This window comes from Aptenodytes patagonicus, chromosome 4 (assembly GCF_965638725.1).
Source record: "Aptenodytes patagonicus chromosome 4, bAptPat1.pri.cur, whole genome shotgun sequence".
Taxonomy (NCBI): Eukaryota; Metazoa; Chordata; class Aves; order Sphenisciformes; family Spheniscidae; genus Aptenodytes; species Aptenodytes patagonicus.
The window spans coordinates 37,374,051-37,394,969 of NC_134952.1; the positions used below are offsets into that span (position 1 = coordinate 37,374,051).

At 43.0% G+C, this 20,919-nt stretch overlaps 1 protein-coding gene across 1 annotated transcript in view; it reads left to right on the forward strand.

The window, feature by feature from the left end:
* Nucleotides 1-626: 626 nt before the first annotated feature.
* Nucleotides 627-20,919, forward strand: part of ACSL1 (acyl-CoA synthetase long chain family member 1) — a 41,377-nt gene continuing 21,084 nt past the window's right edge. Inside the window, exons 1-5 of the mRNA XM_076336424.1 lie at nt 627-698; nt 9,925-10,152; nt 16,738-16,852; nt 17,228-17,292; nt 18,588-18,689. Of these exons, the coding sequence (XP_076192539.1) occupies nt 9,958-10,152; nt 16,738-16,852; nt 17,228-17,292; nt 18,588-18,689 (477 nt within the window). The 5' untranslated portion in view covers nt 627-698; nt 9,925-9,957. The remainder of the gene's footprint in view (nt 699-9,924; nt 10,153-16,737; nt 16,853-17,227; nt 17,293-18,587; nt 18,690-20,919) is intronic.

Here is a 20,919-nt window from a genome sequence, read left to right on the forward strand (position 1 = left end):
GCCTTACCAGGATGCACCTCCAATCCACAGCCCCCTCACAAGCAAAGTTTAGTGGTGGTGAACAGATGACTCTCCGGATTGCAACAAGGTCATTATCCTCTTCCAATGCTTTCACAGGGAAACATACGTCCTTTTAGCCTGTTTATACCGGATGCAGATGTCTTTTGCAAAGCTGTAAGAAAAACTTCCCTTGCAAGCTGTCATCTCAGATTTGTAAGGTATGAAGCGATGCTCCCTGCAGCGCACGTGCTCTTCTCGCTTGCTTGCGATTTCCCTGCAACTTGTGCCCGCACGTACAGTACTTCCCCCGCCCTCACCGGGGTTTTGTATGAATTACTGTAGCACCCGCAGACCGGCAGTCCGAGACACCCGAGCGATGCCACGGAGACTGTCCCGGGCGGCAGGGGGGCGGTCGCGGGAAGACGTCAGGCGAGCGGCCGGGCCGGGCCGTGGCCCCGCGGGCAGGGGCAGGGGCAGGAGCAGGGGCGGGGAGGGGGGCGGGGAGGGGGGCGCGGCGGCGGCGAGGCGGCCGGGGCGGGCCGGGGCCCTAGCGCCCGCCGGGCGGCGCGGACGGGAGGGCGGGCGGAGGAGGCGGGCTCGCCACACGCACACGCCGCTCCCGCCGTGCTCGGCTTAAATAGGGCGGCGCTGGGGGAGCCGCGCAGAGCCGTGGTCGTTGTTGCAGACGCCGCCGGGAGGTGAGCAGGGCTCGGGGGCGTCGCTGCTGCCCGGGGACGAGGCCGCGGGCCCGGCCGCGCTGAGGGGCGGGCGGCGCTGCCGCCGGCGCGGGACCGGGGGCTGTCAGGGATGCGCCGGCCGTAACCTGCCCGGCCGCCGCTGAGGCGTGCTGGCTCCGCCGGGGCCTGCCGGAGCCGCCGCCGCCGCCCTGCCCTTCACCGCGGGGCTAGGGCGGCCTGCGCGGCCGCTGTCACCTGCGGGGCCGGGCGGTTGGCGGTGAGGGGCGGCGGGTGCCGGCGGGGCGGTCCCGCTGCCCATCCCCTCAGGCTGCCTCTCTGGGGCTGCGGGGTTTTCCTTTCCGCCCCGCGGTGGGACCAGCGTCCCATGGAGCCGGCTTGGCTTCCCCTCGCACAAAAGCCTTCAGGAAAGCGTAGCCGGCTGTCTCCGGCTTCCCCCCAGCGCTGCGGCAGCTCCGGCTGGCAGGGCATTGTTCCGGCTCCAGCGCTGCCCTCTCCCCCGGCACGGCCCGGCCCGGGGTAAACAACTCGGGCTGCAGGGTGGTCGCCCCGGTCCCGGAGAAGCAAACCTCTGCGCTGCCCGGCCGCTCAGCCGAGCAGCAGGCTGGGGAGCGCAGTGCTGCGTGTTAACCTGAGGGGTTTAATGTTTAGTTGCTGGACCTTGTCTTCAAGTAGGTTGTTCTTGCGGGCATGAATGCAGCATGTACTTGAAGCAGCTTTTTTTTTAATTTATTTTTAAGCAGTTGAGAGCTCGTGTGGAAATGTAGTGTGAGGCAAACTGGCCTAAAATGGAAGATTGAGTGACTTTGACTTTGCAGGCCTCCTCTCTGCTGCTAGGTAGGACTTGCAGTGCTCCAGCGCAGGGATTTAGCCTGGTTACACGATGCTTTTGTTCTAGGATGCATACATTTCTCATTCCTGTTGAACAGGAATTGCAACACTTGAAGCCTTCTGAATTTCTAAAGGGCATGTCTCTGAGCTGTCTGGGGTATTAGAGACACCCTCTTGGACCTAGTAATCCATCTAAACACATGCCTCGCTTGGGTTAGAGTCTGAGATATGATTGTCAGGTCCTGTGATAGGAAAGAGTGACATCTAAAGAAACTGCTATCGAAACCCTGTGGTTCTATAATCTGTACCTGGACCACAGAGCTGTTCCATGTGTTGTTAGCAGATTTTTTTTTTTCATCCACACTGCTTTACAGGGAACCATGCAGTCTCCTGAGCCTGGTCAGGAGTGTTTGTATTTGCCTCTCTGCTTTGGAACATGCTCTCAAACTTGCGAGCTGAGATTTCTCAGCTCAAGAGATTTGGATCAGATTTCTTGGATCAAGAAATTCTGAGTGTAAGAAGGCATTGAGTTTAATGAAAAATACCTTTCTTGTCCTCTTGCAACAATTGCGGTATTAATAATGCAAAAACTGGAATACAAAGTTCTTCGTGGAATCATACTGTTACTGCTTGATTCTTTAAAGTCCAAGGATATCTAGCTTGCTTGTATTGGAATATGAAGATGGCTGATGGGGAAAATCTAAAGCTTGTAATTACAAGTAGCTGTGGTGTGTAGTGTATTCAATTCAAGGTCTTGAGCAAATGGCCTTAGCCTATTCTGAGGACTGCATGATTATAATGAATTTAAAAGGCAGCTTCTAAATTTGGTAGATGCTCTTTTACACCTACAAATCAGCCAACATGAGGTTGGAAGTAAGTCTTCAGTTCTTGATAAGCAAACCCCCAAGTAGCCTTTTGCTTCAAGGGCAAGTACAAGGTTGGTATTGGCGGAAAAACAAAACCAGTAATTCAAAATGGAAGGAAAGACAACTTTAAAATACTTATTTGGGTAAGTGACTCTCCTGCTTCCTGAGTAAAGTCTCTGTAGCTGACTCTCCTACCTCATCACTCTGTTAGAAATTAATACTGCATGGGATTTTTTTTTTTGGAGGAGATAGAGGTAGGTTATACCTTCACTGTCCTGGGTGTGTTGATCTCCAGTGGGGAAGAGTAAGCGGTTTCTTCTCTCTCTCTTTCCCCTCCAGGAAAACGCCGCTTTGACTAATGTGAGCAATAGAAGATAGTAGTAGGTTATTGTGTTTTGTTTTGGTTTTTTCCTAAATCTTGTTACTACAGTTGATTGAAATGGGTAGACTCAAAAAGGCTAATAGCACCAAATTTTTCAAATGTGCAGCAGAGAGGGAGAGAGATTCTGGCCCGAGGGGATACATCGCTTGATAAATTGGGCTTCTGGTAGTCTGATGAATAGACTGCCTGCCACATCCTACTTGCCTGCTGTGCTAAATTACAAGTTCAGATATGTTAAATGTTTTAATATGTTAAATATAACCAGCAGTAACTCCCCAGAAATCCTCACAAATAGGAGGGGAGGTGATTTGATCATTAGTAAATGGTTTTGCGTGGGAGTTTACAATGCCATGTGGCTCAAGGAAGCACTGCTGTACAGCATTGACCTTTACAGGCGGTAAGCTCAACCCTGGCTGCAGATGGGGGGGGCTTGCATTTCTGCAGATCCTGCCTGACTCCTGAAAGAAGGACACTGGATAACACAAGGCTTCCGCTTTCTCTTGCTGCCTTTCATGTTGGGAGATATTAATCTATAGAGAGTAAAATATGATAGTAAAATACTCCTTTTTAGTTAGGATTTGAATCTTAGTAGTACTGGTAGTTGGTCCAAAACTGACTGAAAACAGCTTGCATGGTTTTACTGAGATTTAGGGGAAAATGTTTTTTGTTTTTGAAGTTGAATCGTTTAAGGCTTATAGCAGAAGTGCATGATGTCCTGTTTGCAGAAAAGGTGTTCTGGCTTTCTGTATGAATTACTGTTCTTAAACCCAGAACTCTTAAGCTTTTTAGTTTGATACTGCATGTGCCTTGTCTTGAAAACTTGGCCTCTGCAGTTGGGCTGCATTAATAGCCTGGTGAGGGTGGATTAGTTTCCTAGGAAAGCTAGAAGAAAATGCTTACTATCTCTGACTCAGGGAGATACAGGGATACCTTGATACCTGAGGTCAAGAGGTTGCTTGGTTTGTCATACTCGTGATGCTGGTGTTGAGAGGTCATTTGGTATACCAGTTGCTTCTCGTAAGTACTTGCTGATCTGTCCAGTCTCAGTGTTAAGGGTTATGGATTTTTTTTAAATATCATTCTGAATGTAAACACTATCTAGTGTGATGCAATGTGGCTTAGTGTGCCTGACCCAGGTTGACTTCTGCTAGACTTCAGGTGACAGAAGTATGAGTAAGAAGCTCATTCTTGCAGAGTCTCAGGTGAGCACTTGAAGCATGTGTTAACTTGATGTTGCATACTGGGCTTTCTGAATAGTAGCCTTTTCCTGGGAGGAGTAGAATGAATAAGTTGGTATGATCTACTCAAGCTGTTAATGCCACAAGAAAGCTGCTGGTTTGTAGCAATTTGCTTCTGTAGGGTGATTTTAATCTAAACTGTATTTGGATTGAGGTTAAATTAACAGAGTAGTGCCATGATGTACTTGCAAATCAGAGTTGTAGGGATGCAGTTCTAATGGATAGTAATTTAGGCTGCAAAATAGATATTTGTAAGCATCTTCTGTGGTCTTTGAAGATGAGAAACCGATAAGACTGTTTAGTGACACATTTTGTGTGTATAGGCATGGATCAAAGGAAACTTAAATTGATCACTGTTTCGAAGGTTTTAGTGGGAAGTATTGGTTTTCCTTAATATACAGGGTTACCAAGTGCTGCTGGAGGACTGTAGTTGCACAAAAGGCATTGAGCAGGTTCTTGTCATGTGGTTCAGCTCCTGAACTTGAATAAACTCCAGTGGCCTCATTGGTGTGCACTCAGATTACTTGTTGGATGTCATTAAGAGGCAAGAATCCAGGTGTTGTTCCATTTGATTGCAAGAGGATTGCAGATAAACATCTGAGGACAGGGCTGTGACTTTCCTTGTAGATGGGGACAGAGCCGTGACACATCAGTGTCAGAAGTAGTGCTCCTTAAAGGTTGCAGCAAGAGTCTTAGCTTCAGTTGCAGCTTATGAAGTAAATCACCATTGCCCAACTGATGGGGGCTGAATCTAGCTTCCAGGCTGCTTCCCTCTGGTCCTGCCTTGTCCCAAATGCAGGAACAGAAACTGAACCAGCAGAGGCAACGTGAACTACTGCATAATGGCCCTGTGGTTGCTTAGAGCCAGACCTGGGGGGCTGAAGGGGGGTTGGAGGTGGGGGTTGAATATTAAGGACCTGCTGGTTCCTCTCTGTGCATGGGATGGGTTCCTCACTAACAGCTTTTTAGTTCCTCCCTCTACTGTTGCAGGAAAGCGAATCTGTCAGTTACTGCTTTAAAAGGGGGGTTTATAGCTCTGAAGCCTGGCTGGGTGATCTAGGTGATTCTGGGTAAGATGAGAATGTGTAGTTTTTTTAATTGGGGGTGGGGGGTGGGTGGAGGAGGAGGGCAAAGTAGTGGATTAGACAGTTCAACAATACTTGGTTTCTTCAGGAAAGTCCTTTGTGGCTACAGAGTGACTGTCACATCATACATGACATGACAGGCCTCACCATGGGAGACATCTTGCTGTTGTATTCATGTTATACAAGGCTTAAACTGAGGATTCTCCTTCATAGGTAGATTCTCATTCTACCTATGCTACTTTGCTGTATCTTGAAGGGTGGTTGTGGTTTCCTTGCTGGTTATGGTTTGGCTCTGTCACAGGTCGTTGCAAGACCTCAGTCAAGTTACTGCCTTGACTGCAGAGCAGGGGGAGAAAATCCTGGGAGGACTTTCATACAGTGTTTGGGGTTGCATGCTTAAGGTGTAGTACTACCAACAGTCCATCCCTTTCCCCAGCTGTGCTGTCTTGTTTCCTTCTGGGAGCTAATGGCTATCTGGCCATCCAGACCAGAGTTGATTTAGCTGAGAACTAGCATCAGAACTAACCCAGGAAAATGGTGTTTGCCAGATCGCCTCCCTGGTGTGACCGTGCAACCAGATGAGTGTCTGGCCAGCACAAAGAGGGTTGTGGGAGCATGTATCTGGGACAGGTTGGACTGACTCAAATTTAAGCTGATTGTAAATGCACTCTGAGATTAGGATTATGTATTTTATTCAGACAAAAGGATTTCTCTTGTTAATAGCCAAAGCTATTTGTTGCACCCTCTTTTATACTTAATAAAGGAGCTAAAACATGATTCTGCGCTTGCTCTTTCAAAGGATGAGTGGAGAAAGACTTAAGTAAAACAGATCTGTGGGAACTGTGCAGTGTAACCTGTAACAGTAAGAAAACAACAAACTGCAATGCCAAGTAGCTGTCAGGATAACTCAAATGTGTATGGGTGGCTGATCCCCTGCTCCAGCATATCATAGTGAAAACATCTTAGTGCAACGTTGCTCATAATAAGAGATAGGCAACTTGTCTTGTAGCTTTCTCCTGCCTGCAAGAGGCTGTGGAAATAACACAGCCACTTCTTTTACACAACGTGGTGGACCTGCCTTTATGGCAGGCCACTGCAGTGCTAGTATGCTGTTCATCTAAATATTAGGATAGAGAGGAAGAGAGGCCGTTGGTTCTTGGGGTTGTTTTCTTGGCAATACAGAAGCTGACGGCTGCTCTCCTGTTCTCTTCCGTTGCACTCGAACGATGTCTGGCTATGGATAGACAATAGGCAGGCTGCTGCCTGCTGTAAACAGCCCATTGTACACTGAGAGTAGGAGCAGCAAAGAACGGTGGAGTCCTGCCAACTTGGGTCGTTGCCTTGAGATACTGGCTATGCTGTAAAGAATGAGTCTTGGGTGCTGCGGGGTGTGTGTGAGCAGAGAGAGCTGGCTTTGTCTGAGCCATACAGAACTCCTTAATTGAATTGATACCATGAGTTCAGAGGGATGCTTTCATGGGCTGGGTTTTGGGAACTGCTGTTTCTGTGGGGGTGGCCAGGACAGGTAGTTTTGCCCTGTTATTAAAACCACTTTCCCATATCAGTCTGGTATCGTTTCTAAACTTACAAACAAACCAAGGTCTACTGGTTGCATTGAGGAAGAACTGCTTTTGACCTCAAATGTTGTCCATTCTGCTCCAAGTTTTTTGCTACATGTAGCAACCTGAGTATCACAGACTGGTACTTCTCTTATCCAGGATCCTTCTTCCTTTGGGTCTCCAGCTGTGACTTCCGATTATTTGCTATGCCCTGTCTCGCACTGGGGCTGAGTTTGTGAGTCTGTTCCTTGTGGTCCAGATCCTGTCTGGATGAGAAGCAATTGCAGGACCTGAGTTTGTGAAGAGAGCATGGCTTTTTTGCTTGTTTTGAGTGAGCAGACTTAGCTGGGTCCCTCCTTGAGGAAAAGGACTGAAAGCCAGATCCTAGCTCCGCTGGCAAGATCTTTGTATCAATCTAAAGGCTCTAAACTGCTCTCCTTGGTCACGGTAAAGACCCTGGGTGTCTGATGGGATTGGAGTATGAACCAAGTAAATACTGAGATGGATCAAAGAAGGCTGAGAGGCATTGAAACCTCCTTTTTTTGATGGGGCGTATTTGGATGCATATGTTAAGAATGTGGATTTTATTCTCCCTGTTGCATCTGGCTTTGTCTTAAATACAGAAAACAAGAGTTGATATGACTTAGCAGATAGTGCTAAAGCTAGGAATTCCTTAGTCTTGCGGAAAACTCTGTCCTAACCTTGTTTTTGTGCTGATGAGGCAGAAGGTGTAATAAAAATGTCATCCCTCAATATAAACCTAAGCAGTAAAATGTGTTATTACATAACTGATAACTTGCAGTATAACTGCTCAAGAAAGGTTTTATGTTACAGGCTGCTCTACAGACTACTGGTCAAGAAAATGAAAAGTAGTGGTGTGCATCTTTTTTTTTTTTTTTTCCCTTCACCTAGGCTGAAATCATAGCAGCTCCTTGACTACAATGGGACTCGTGAACTGTTTACTTCAGTTCTAGTTAGCTCTAATGGCACCACAGCCTTTTGAAAGAGTAACTCTAATTACATTGCATTCCTAAATCATATAGTGTGTGTGTGTGCAGGACACATGACTAATGCAGAGAGGAAAGCAGTATCTGTTTTAAAAGTCAAAGGTGCTTATTGTGGGGCTTGAGGAGGAAAGAGCTAAGCTTGCTCTTAGCCCTTACATACATTATAGCCTCCTTTTTCTAGTTTCATAACATGGTATCTGTGATATACCCAAAATGAACTTGCAAGCTGAGACTTCCTTGTTGGAATGACTTTTTATTCTTACTGTTCATCTGTGTGTATTAAACCTTAAGAGGCAGTTTTCATGCCTGCAATGGCTAATGAGCATGATTTGTTGCATAAAAAGCAACAGCATGGTAATCCTAACTATTAAGTCAGTAATTGATCTTTTTTTTTTATGACAAGGGAAGATGAAGAGGTTCCTTGTTATTACAGTCAGTTCTTCTCTACCTTCCATTACTACAGCCTGACGTGTTGTGAATTTTGAGTATAGTCTGCTGCGTATCACAGTGCAAATAACCAAAAGGCATTTCTGTAGTGGCCCTGCACTGCATATCTGGTGATGAAGTCCTGTACCCTGACGCTATGCCATAAGAGCAAAGGAAGGGGGGGAGGATGGGCAGTGCCTGCAGGCTGGGCAGCTCTCAATGGGTCTGAGATGGTTCCAGAGATGGAACTTGATTCCATCCTGATGCTGCCCCCATCTGTGACCTGACTTCAGCCTGTCCTTCTGCTAACATTGTGAAACCATGGGCCCTTTGAACTATTTTCATGGCTTTTTTGCTGTCTGTAGCAAATCCTTGTCCAAATACTGGTTAGACTTTTTGTGAGCTAGACAACTCTTCTGTTGCCTGGCTGAATAACTGAGTGCAGCAGTAAAGATGTCAAGGGCAGACTGTAAACTAGAGATTTTCCTGTAGAAATATGAAATCTTAGCCTGGTATGGTTGGTTTTAAAAACTAAGCAGCATATAATTCAGCCTGTTCGGATTTAAGTGTCTCCTACGCTGCCATCCTGCAGTGGTGTATTGTTACACAGTATGTTCTAGCTATTTAGACACACATTTTGACATTCTTTAGGTCCTTTGTTTAATTTTATTGTCCATAGGAAATGGCTGGACCTAAATTATCTGAGTAAATACGTCTCGGCTCTTCAAGCAAGTTGCTTCCCCCCCACCCCGACAGCGGCCGTTGTCAGCCGTCGCTGGGTGGCAGGAGGCTGAGCTGGTGACAGGCGCCTGTGAGCGCTGCTGCCAGCCGGGTGGGCAGGCGCCCTTCAGCGGGCGGTGGGGTGACTGGGTGCGGGTTGCCATTGGCCCCGGGCAGGCCAGCCGCCTGCTGCTTACCTCTCACCTAGTGGGCAGGAGCTGGTGGGTTTGGCATGTGACAAATGTCCCGGGAGACCTTGGCTGTAGAGGAGAGCACCAGCTGAGCTGACTGCAATCCCTTTTTTCCGCAGCTGGTTCTTGCTGTGGAATATCCATGGCAGTGAGCGCTGGCGGGGAGCAGCCTCTTTCGTCTCTTCCTTCTGTGTGAACGTGACAAATCAAATGTGCTTCCTGTGCTTGATTATATTGCTGTGTGCTGCTGCCTTGGGCCTCCTTAGATGCTGCTTTAGTCAGCCTCATGACCAGAGATAAATTGCTGGCATGGTGCTGGGAGAAATAGGAAGCTTGCTAGCATAGAGGAGCTATGGGAGGATATCAGCTGTGAAGGCAGCTTGCTGTAGTGAGCTCTCTGTGCACGACTGGAGGGAGAGTAGAAAAGAGAGTGAGTTTATTTAATGGACTTAAGAGATGAAAAATCCTGCTGTGCTACTGTAGGATTAGGATGCTCTGTTAGGTTAATGCAGGCAAGTTAACGCCTTATACCCCTGTCCTCCATCTCTCCGACTTCCCTGTTTGGCACTTGCTGTTTAAACAGTCTTATAGCACAGCTACTCTACAAGTAAATATTTAGCATCTGTGAAATGCTGTCCAAAAAAAAAAAATTTGTTAAAATGCACTGTCTGTTAAAAGCATTATTAAAACCCTGCAGAAATTGCCTCCTGTCAGCCCCACCTGTTTTTCTAGAGTATGAATGAGTAATTGCTTGCTTAATTAATTGCAGCACTGAAGTCTGAAGGTATTGCCTGCCTAGTGGCAGATCAAATTACTTTGACAGTGGGAAGCTAGCTGGACAAAGCATACATTGCTCTCCTACAACAACAGTGAATCGAAAGGGGATTTCAAATATTTGTGTGTAACTTTATTTCATATCAACAGATTTCAGCATCAGGACAACTGCACTGAACTGCAATGCAAGCACATGAGTTGTTTAGACACCTACGAATGCCAGAACTTGGGGATGTCAGACAGTATGTGCGCACCCTTCCAACAAATACGCTGATGGGCTTCGGTGCTTTTGCAGCTCTCACAACCTACTGGTATGCAACAAGACCGAAAGCACTAAAACCACCATGTGATTTAGCAATGCAATCCGTGGAAGTAGAGGTAAGTGTCACTTAATGGAGGCTGTCCTTCACTGAATTTTGAAGCCTGAAGGCAGCATTGAGAGAGACCAAACGCTGATTTACATAAGTGTTCCTAAACTTGCAGTGGGAGGGAAATACATTTCAGGGCATGTTTGGTTTTTTTTCTGAAATATGGCTTGAACTCATTTTTTTGGCTTTCTGAAATTGAAAACCAATTTGAGGGTTGAGGTCATCGTGGTGGTAACTAGCATGGTAGAAAAAGACTTTGTGCTGAGAAAACTGAGCTTCTGATCTGACTGGTGGGAGGAAACTTGCAAATACTAGAATTGGCCCAGTGTAGTTTTCAATTCCTGGACGTGTGCTTAGGTGATGACCTATTAAATTAGGTCTTGGGGTCAGAGTGAGTATGCTGGTGTGTACTGATTAGGCTAATACTTTTCTGTTCTAATATTTAGTTTATAATAGCTGACAGATGAGACATTCTATATTAGGTTACAAGCATGAAGAGGGTACTAACTGTCCTCAAATGATCTGTGGAAAGATGTATTAGTCCTGCCAAGAGATCCCAGCCATGAAGTAAGTTGAAATTAAAGCAACCACCTGCTAAACTCTGGATATGCTAGCTTAGCTTTCGTTTTATGCTTTTTAGAGGCAGAGTTGCTGTTAGGTGGTGGGGTTTTTTTAATAGTGAAGTCAAATATGGAAACAGTCTGACTGGGAGGAACTGTTGCTTAGAAGCAAATACAGACAACTGATTACATGGCCAGGGTTTCCTGAGCAGCAGTTGTATCAATTTCCCTGTTCACTACAGAATCAAGATTTTCACCACTTATTTCATTCTTTCAAGAGTGCCTCTGTATTTCTTCAGGGTAGACAAGGTGTTTCCTTTTTTGAAGGAAGGAGACAGCTTTGAAAGGTTGTGATCTTCAAGAGAGATACAAAATGTAGGACTGTAAGGCTGCAAGTTTCTTGCATTACTCTTGATAGTCAGAAACTACCACTATAGATTTTTTTATATATACTTGCAACTGAAGTCTCCCTTTACAGCACATTCTTCTGTGTGGATAGACTGCATCCAGTTGTCCTGTATCAAGTGCAATTAACATGGCTTCTTCTTGTGCTTAAGAGTAGATGTGACTACAAACTGATGTAAACAAATGTGGCAGAGCAGTTTGAAATTTACAGTGGGTAGACTTTCATGAACTTCAGCAAAGCAAACTCCTGTCATAGCCTCAAATCAGGCACTTTGCAATGTTTCATGATATTGAAATTGAAGAATGAAGCATTAGCTGGCCCCCCAATTCAAAAGTTTAGTACCACTTATTTCCTAATCTTCTTCCCAGTATGGTATACAGTAAGCTTACTGACACATCATATTACTATAGCAAGTAATGGTCTGCTATTAGAATTACACAAAGCGGGAAACAAATATGCTCTGGCAATGTGATAATTGCCAAAACCACTCTTTTCAAGGAACATGTGTAGAGGAGGGATCCAGAGGTTAGATCTCACTTTTCTTGGTGAACTTTCCCAGTCCTGACAGCAGCCACTTAGTGGGTGGAATAGTGTTGTAGAGCAGCATGTTTTGGTGGCTGGAATAAACTAGCAGTGAAAGCTTTCCAGCTGTGGAGAGCCTCACTAGTCAGTATAGACTTCAGCGGATTTGGAGGGCTTTGCATTGGAAGATGGTAGTAACAGTGGTTCTTAACTGGCCATAAAACCAGTGACAAATGGTTATTTGCTTGAGACTCTTGACAGCAGTCTCAGTTCACTGCCTTTACCTCTTCAAGCTAAATTGCTCAGCACTGCAGGGTTCTGTGATTGAAATCATTGTTTGGTAGTATGAGACGTCACTAAACTACTTAATGCATCATTGATCCATATTGTACTGGTTAAATCAGCTCTCTGATCAGAGCAAAATAGGCATAACAGCATTATTTTTCACTCCCTCTTCAGAAAATACATTTTAATAGGAAGACTGAACTGTAGTAAAACTGAAATGAGAAACAGCTGTTAGCATGTCATAGTGATAAAGGAGCTCAAACTTTGAGAACGTGTTGAAATGATCAAGATCTAGTCAGTTTTGTTTATTGACAGTTCAGATACAGCCCTTAATGTAATGCTGTAAACTGTACCAAACTGTAATCAAATGAGAATGTGTGTTTTGAAGCAAGTTTCGAGTGTCTGTTAGAATTGGTACTTTATAACAGTAACAAGAGTGTAATACAGTGCTTGGGATGCAGTTTCTCACTACATTTTGCTTAGAATTTCATGTCACTTACTCCATTCTCTTATACGGGTGTTAAGATGGATTGTCACTTCCACAGAAGAAAAATATCAAATACTGCTCTCAAATTATGTCTTAACTATTTTTTTCTGGCTAAGCAATACAATATTAAAAGGTCTAGGGAGTAAGCAATGTGCTCCAAAAAAGATGTGGCAGAAGGCAATTCCTCTTTTCTACTGTTTTAATATCTAATCCATCTGTTCATTATAGTTCAAAATTATTATCATTAAAGTTCAAAATTATTATCATTAAATAAGCTTCTGCTTAATTCTTATTTGTGACTTATTTCCTTGGCCTCTAACAAAGTTAAATGAAGTCAGTGACTGGAGTAGGGTTTCTACATGTTCTGATAATAAATATTTGTAACTCTATATCAGAGGAAAAAGATCCTATTTACTGCTGTTCCAGGTCACTTCCCATCTCTGGAAAGCTTTGATTTGGTAGGCCAGCACCCAGTGACCCATTTTAACCATCACTGAATGAGCATAAAGATTGCACGCTTAGTTGAATATTGGTACAAAGAGTTACTGAAAGTATCAGCTCTTCTAGAGTAGATGCCACAATTAAAAGATGTGGAGTATGATCTTTAAGTATGCATACTACAGTTACACTTCACTGAAAGAAACCCTCTTGTCTTCAGAGCTCCCAACCTGATCTCTCTTAGGGGAACTTCTCAGAGGTATAAGTGAATCTTCCAGGATCTACTTGAATCTCTTGTCTGTAGGAGGGGAGACAAGATTAATGACGAGTAATTCTAAATAAAGTCTGTCTAGTGTAAGACTGCATTGCTGAGACTCATGCTATACTCAGTCATGCACTATATTGCCATTACTGTAGCACTGAAATTCTTAACAGAAATAGGGCATTAGTCCTGTGTTTTGCAAAGCTTGTGCACCCTTAATGCCTGTAATTGTAGGCACATCTGGATCTGTGTGCTTGTAGATTGCTTTTTCCATTGGTGACTGATAGCTGAACAACTTTGGCTATTGATTTGCATGCAGGTGTATGGCTGTCAAATATATTAAACCTTGTTTTAAAAACCCAAATACTTCTATTTGGCTCAAGTTCTGCTAAAGCATGTAGAAGGATAGCATATAAATAAACAGTAGGATGTCAGTGTTTTCTAGTATTAAGAGTTTGGATTTTGTGACTCTGGCTTTTTTTATTCCCTTAAGAAAAGACATTCAAATATGGAGAGAGGTTTTCAACTCATGAAAACTTTTAAACTTACTTGCATTCTCCTGATACATTACCAGAACTCTAGCTTTCCTTGTCTTTCAAAAATCACTTGATTAGACATGTGCTTGCCTCCCTATTAAGTGATCAATTTTAGCTGTTGTGTGCTTACCTAGGGATTAGCATGCTTAAAATTACACGACTGGTTTGAAAACTCTAGTTTATACTTCTTGCTGCTCAGAATATGCATGTTGGTGACCTAAGCACCACTTGCTGGTGTACTTTCAGGAAAATGGAAATTGGGTCTCTTGCTTCTGAGGCATGGTGGAGCCAACAGTGTGTTTTGACACTACTGCTAATCCTAAGCAGCCTGTGTCAACAAGAAGCAAACCCATGGCTGGAACAAAAGCAGCTATCTCGTTGTGTGACCCAAATAGGCATTGATACAGTAATATATATGCCTCTGTTGTAGAATAAATGTTTCCTTCAGCTGCTGCTGTTCTGAACAAATGCCAAGGTTCTACTTAATGTCCAGCACTTGCTGTGTAATGGGTCAGTTTCCTGCAACTCCCTGAGCTGCTGCAAGGGCTGCCTTACGTGAGTAACCAGAGGCTGTTCTTGCATTAATAAGATTTTATTGCCTAGCTCCTTAATAACACTTTAGTAAAACTCACAACCCTTTTGAGTGCTTACCTTTGTACTGGACAGATCTGTTACATCCCATTCAAATAACTTGTGTGAAATCAGTCAAACATTCCAGTCCTGAGATTCAGATGCTTGGTGGTTGTAATGACCAGTGATTTTTTTTTTTTTTTCAAAAAGTTTGCTGCAAACAGAACTGTCCCTGATATTGCACAAATATTCTGGATAAGGACCCTTTGGACAGGCTCTTAGAGTAGCAAGAACCACTATTTTCAAGTAAAGTGTAGACCAATACCATAATATTGCCTAGTAGATGAGCTCAAACTGGGAGCAGAAGGTAAGGTCTAAATGATCTTCAGCATATCCAGATGTATTTCACTGCATCTCTGAAGAATAACATTGAACTCCTGATGGCCTTCACACAAGGACCTAGGTGTTTTTCTGCAAAACTCTTACTCTAGGGCTGTTGAAAATTCAGTTAATTTCACTTTACTTTGGTTCTGCTTACTTTATTCTTTTTCCCATAAGTTGGTTATGTTTCCCTTTACTGAAAACTCATGAGAACTGATGGGGTCTTTTCAATAGTAGTCTGTTATAGAGCTTCTGTTTTTTCAGAAGGACGGTGCAGTCAGTTTTCTATCTAAGCAGTATGCTGTCTGTCTGATGAAGTCTCATCCTCAAATTTGGTTAGTGCCTCAGGTCCTGCAAAAACTGCTTTTGTGGTGCTGACTAATAGGGCATGTAAACAAAACAGTAGTAGCTCAGATGAGGAGAAAACAAGTATTTCTTGACTGTTGCCAAGGAATGGCTTAGGATATGATATTTCACCTGGTACAGGAATTGTAGCACATCAAACATGGTACCGATGCATTGCACTTGTTGACATTACCTATGATTGTGGTTACAAACTACGTTGTGTGATCTTCCTCAGGTTAGCCAGCAGTGGTAGAACTGGGAAAATCTAGAAGCTGACCTTGGTTATCCAAGTTCTGTGAAACCAGTACAATAAAGCAAGCAGTCTTGCTTTGCTTTCCTGGCAGAGACATGTACTAGTGATCTGTTCATTTCCTATGGAGTAGATGTTGGTCTGAGTGCAAGTATGCTCTTGAATTTCTAATGTTACCAATTTTTAGAGGTAAGCCAGTCATTAACTTGTTCTGGGTCATGTTCACAGTGTATGTTTCTGCTTACTGTCAAAGGAGTGGCAAGCACTGCATTACGCATAGTGCTTTGCTAAAACAAGTCTAACTTGTTCTAGTGTTAAAATATCTTTTTCCTCTCTGTGCCTTTAATGTGCTAACTGCTTTCTGTGGACATGGGTAATATGACATCTTCTGTGGATAAACCTGTGTTTATCTAGCTTATACATGAACAGATGCTCTCTGGACTGCCAGGGTACTTTGAAAACAGGAAAATAAACCAATGGTCGGGAAGAGCCTATGAATAGGTTTTTGACATTGTGGATGACGGCACAATTCAGGCACAGATTTAGTTAGTCCAGGATTTGACTCTGAAAGAGCCAGGAGTTGACTACAACCACTGATAGAGACACAATCTTATGCAATGTTTGCCCAAGACCTTCTGTTTAACCAGCTAGGCTCTTCCTGCGAAGAACTTGCTTGTAGGTGTCTGTCATCATAGCAGGACTAATAAATGTGGCCCAATAGTACTTGCATAACTGCAATTTGTGAAACTTAATTGATATAAAATGAGATTATTTAATCAGTCACTCTAAAAAAGGCCATGTTAAAACTATGAACTATTAAATTCTTGTATTGACTTCCAATTGTAGCCTATGTAAATGTTCACCTGCTGAAAAACGGTGATTTTAATCCTCAAGGTAGTATTGTCTTGACTGCCTCTAACTAGATTAGGAGGAAACCTTTTTTGTAAGATGGAACTTTAAATTGGATTAAAGGACTCAATTTTTATCTGGTACAGAGTATTTTACTTATGAGAACACTTGTTTAAGGTGTTGTTGACCACCCTTAAAATCATTTAGGTTTTGAAACCACAGTTTGAAGTGTGACTATGTTTTGTAATCTTAATTAGAAAAGTAGATTAGGATCTCGGCATTAATATTGTATCTAGAGAGCTCTGAGTCTGGAGTGATTTAGAAAGTTTGATGGAATTAATCATGTTATATACTGCAATAATAGTCAAACACTTCCTAAGGAAAACCCTCTGTCTAGTAAGGAGTGTCAAAGGGCATTTTGCAGTTCTCATTTGGTCTGTGCTATCATAGGTAGCTGAGGAATAAGATTTTTGCCTGACAGGTTTTTAGTAATGCAGGGAGCAGTCTGACTCTTTAAACAATATCCTGGGAAACCTTGCAGATCTCTCTCTCCCCTGGTGGTGAAAAGAACCGCAGTTCTCTCAAGCAGAATTTACCAAGACTCATAACAAAACTTAATGGATGAGGTGGTTTTATTCCTTCGGGAAATTCCTGTTCATTTATAACTAACAAGTGTGTCTAACCTTTCTAATTGGTTTTCTTAGGGTGGTGAGCATGCTCGAAGGTCCTCTCTTCTTAACAGTGATGAATTGTTGATTTACTACTACGATGATGTGAGAACAGCTTATGATATCTTCCAAAGGGGTGTGCAAGTATCAAGTAAGTCTAAAATTAAAGATAATTTTTTCAACAATATGTCAAGGACTAAAGGTCTGGGCTCTTTTGCAGTGCAGTTGGGGCTAGAGGATGTCTACCTAGCAATGTGATAAATGTATTGGATGTGAGCTTTCTGGAAGGCAAATTTAACTGTGACCTCTTGTAAAGCAGAGTTGTGTGAATAAAGTCAGTGCTGTGTTCCTTAGCCTAAACCAACCTTGTTGCCTTTGTGTCCTTCCCCAGCTTCCTTCCCTGCCCTCCTCTTAAAAAAAAAAAGTTTGTCTTCTGAAGGCTTAACACCAAGAGTGTAGTTAGTATGATGTCAGGACAGAGGAATCGGGGGTTAAATTTTGAGTAACTTTTGATTATCATTTTTAGATAATGGTCCATGTCTAGGTGTTAGAAAACCAAACCAGCCATATGAGTGGATCTCTTATAAAGAGGTAAGTAGTATTTCTGAGTGCTAGACCTGCTTTTGCTTGCTGAGACCGTTGAGACAACATCCAGTAATGTGATATAACAAATCTTAATTATTTGTAGATGTTTTGAAGTAGTAGCAGAATATTGCAGAAAGGCTCTAGTTCCTATTAGAGTGTCTTAAAGGAACAGCCTCAAATATGTGCAAGGGGGAGAAAAGAAGAGTATCTCCTGCACTTGGTTTATTAAGTTTTATTTCAGAATTTTTTTGGGTTATCTTGGCAGCTTTTAGCGTCTCATTGCTGAATTGTTTAGAACTTGGATGCTGCCTTTGAAGGGCTGCAGCTCTGAAGCAGTATTCAGGGACTCAGACTGCTACTACTTTAGGTGCTTGCTTCTGAGAGGCTCATTTTACACTAGGAAGAGTCCTACCTACAGATGTTACTTGTGCTTCTTGACAACTTGTCTCCATAGTGCTGAATGATTGTTGTATAGGGTGTTAACAGATATGCTTCTAACTAGTAGCATGCTCCTTCATGATTGCTAAAAATATCTTTATGGAAATCTTTAACAGCTGTGTGCTTTTAGCTGGTTCCTGATTTAATCAGTTATTGTCTTCAAATTTGCATAAACCTTGCCTATTGCATGCTGTTAAGGTCATTAAACACCTTTTGTATGTAGCAGACCTCACTTTTTTCCAAGGTGATTTTGCTGGGCACTTGTTAGATGCAACCTCTCTTTGAAGCTCTTCTGTTTGAGTCATGTGACTAACATGGATTCAGGTCATGTGCTATATGGAAAGAATTTAGAAAACTGCCTTCCCAAGCTTCGTTTGTAGAACTAGCTGGGTTTTGCCTCTTATTCTCCCACTTTTTGAAGGGAGAAATGCTATTCCCATAGGCACTGAATGAAGCAGAAGGATGGCATATGTAGTGCTTGTGATTGAGCAGAAATACAATGCTGAATCATTCCAGGGTCACTTCTGCGGTTTAATACAGATACAACAAAACAGCCTTTTCTGTGTATGTGAGCTTAACATTTGAACTTACACTTAACACTTTAAAGTCCAACTGGATTGTCTCTTTTGCTGCATATGGAGTGCAAGTGGAGTATCTACGATCAGCGCAGTGTAATGGCACTGCAATGTTTAGGTTATCAAAGTCACAGAGGACATCCAAAATAGCCTAGGAAACTTCTGTCTACTTCATACCAATTACTGGCCTTCTTTTTGTAGGACTTAAGGTAAAATAATGTTGAGGGGTGTATATTGATGAAGTTGCTCTCAATTTTTGTCTTCTCTATTTTTTTTTTGCCCCTCCAGGTTTCAGACAGAGCTGAGTATGTGGGCTCTGCATTACTCCACCGAGGCTTCAAACCATCTCACGTTCAATATGTAGGAATCTTTTCACAAAACAGACCTGAGGTAATTTAATTGACAGTGTGTGCATTGGTCGTCTAGCTGTTACTGAAGTGTCCCACTCCTGTACCTGTCGCTTTTTGGCAGTGTACTGAGCTTCCCTACTAAGAGACCATTTGGCGTTAGGAAATGAAGGCTGACATTGTGGACCCACAAGCCATAGACGTGGCATCTTTAGCTAAGAACCAAAACTGATAATTGACACAACTGTTAGCGTCTTATATTGGTTTTTTGCTCCCAGAGCTGAATGCAGAAGGCTGGAGAGCCGGAAGAAAATTGCAGAATCCAGAAGAACTTAACTCATTCTCTTCTCATCTTTCCAGTTTGTAGAGGAGGGCTGTTTAATGGGAAGCTAATGCTGTACTTGGTGAATGTAATCACCATTTGCTTTCTCTTGAAAAGTGACATTGGAGTACAATGTAATTGAAAGTGGTTGGAAGTCACAAGGAGGCATTTAAACCCTTCAAAACTCAAAGAAACACTTAGTGATTAAATATTTGGACCAATAGAAGATGGCTAAAGGTGATAGTTCTATCTCTGCCAGAGGCCCTGGGCACAAAGATTCTGGGAGGGAGAACTGCTGATGAAGGCAAAAATTCAAAATTAATTGCAATTTAATAAAGGGGCAGAAAGATTAAAGAAGTGATATAATTAAAGATCATCACCTGTCAAAGCAAAATGATGTTACAAACCTGAGACAACTACAGGGATATTAGATTGATTAGTTAGTATCTATCCATTTTAACCCAGAAGTGGGTCTAGATTGCTGTTTCCAAAAATATTATGAAGTATTCAGTAAATATTTATTCTCTAGACTTGTTTATTAAAGTAGCTTGAGCTGGTACTTGCTGCATTAAGCTAGTTCAATCCAAACCTGTATTAAGACAGGAGACTGGTTCTTAAGTCTTGTCAAATATATTGTCCCTCTTGATTAAACACTCCCAGATGGATGCTGTTATCTAGAGCCATCTACAGTGTTGACAGGGTTAGAAGTTGTATCAGTGTCTTGGTCATGCTGGACAACAGCTTGCTGTTGGATCTCTTCTGATTTCAGTTTGTCACTGAGCCTTCCCTGCCGTCATTAAAGCAAGCTGTGTGACAAGTGACCTTGACTCCCTTCCTCCTCTCCAACCCACACCACAAAAAAAACCCCTAACTCTAGCCTTGTACAGATGAAGGAAGAAAACCCAATATTTTTTCCAGACGTTAAATCTGCAGTAGTTTGCTGTTTGGATTTTCCTGCTGGAATTCTGGTTCTAACAGCTACAGTTTTTTCTGTAATAAAAGAGGCTGGGATGTCTCCAACTAGGAAGCTGTTAAATGACATGGTGTTACAGACTCTTCAGTTCAGCCTCCTGTGCTTATAACATCATGAACTGGAAGTAAAAAAAAAAAGGGGGGGGGGGGCCCAGATGTTAGTGTTGTGCCAGTTTGCACCCAAAGCTCTATAGAGAAACAGTTCAAAGTCTTTGACTGCTGGGTCAGTGGATTTTTCTGAAGGAGAGCACGGTAGTGTGGTCTGCTCTTGGATCACAGAGACAAAATGTGCTTGAGTTGCATCGCTCCAGCAGGCTTTGAGTTGGGTCAGGAATGAGCTGGAAAGACTTGTTTAAACCAGCAATTTTAAATCTGGGATTTTGCCTGCTGAAAACTGCTGGATAGGTGTTGTGACATCTCCAACATAATCACTAATCCAGACAGGAGATTATGTGAAGTTTTTTTGTGTGACATGATTCACATTTGTTAGTTCAGGGAACAACTGCTGGGGAAGTCCCCTGATGGGGAAAATCCTAGCATGTTACTTGCTTAAATGTTCACTAAAAAAACCTAACTTGGATTTCTAAATAAAAATATTACTTTCTCTTTGAGTAACTGGACAACAGATGATCTCTTCTGCAAGCAAGGAAGTTGTGTTTAGGATTGAGAAAACAGGACAGTGAAATATACAGTGTCCCTTAATAGCAGATCAGAGCCATGGCAGAAAACAAATTGAAACTTTGACTGCTGTCTGTATTCATACTAGTTGCTTGCTTGAGCTCTGAGAGAGAACTCAAGTGTCAAGGCTTAATATTTGTATTTAAATATTCCTAACTTTAGAAGCTAATATGGAAGAAAAATGTCTTGGTAGTCCAGAAAATAAAGATGCTGGTGGTTGTATTGAGAATGATGGTGTGCAAGAGTTGTTGGAGGCTGCAACAGCAAGTGTTATCACTGTGTGCAGCTTCTGAAGTCTACT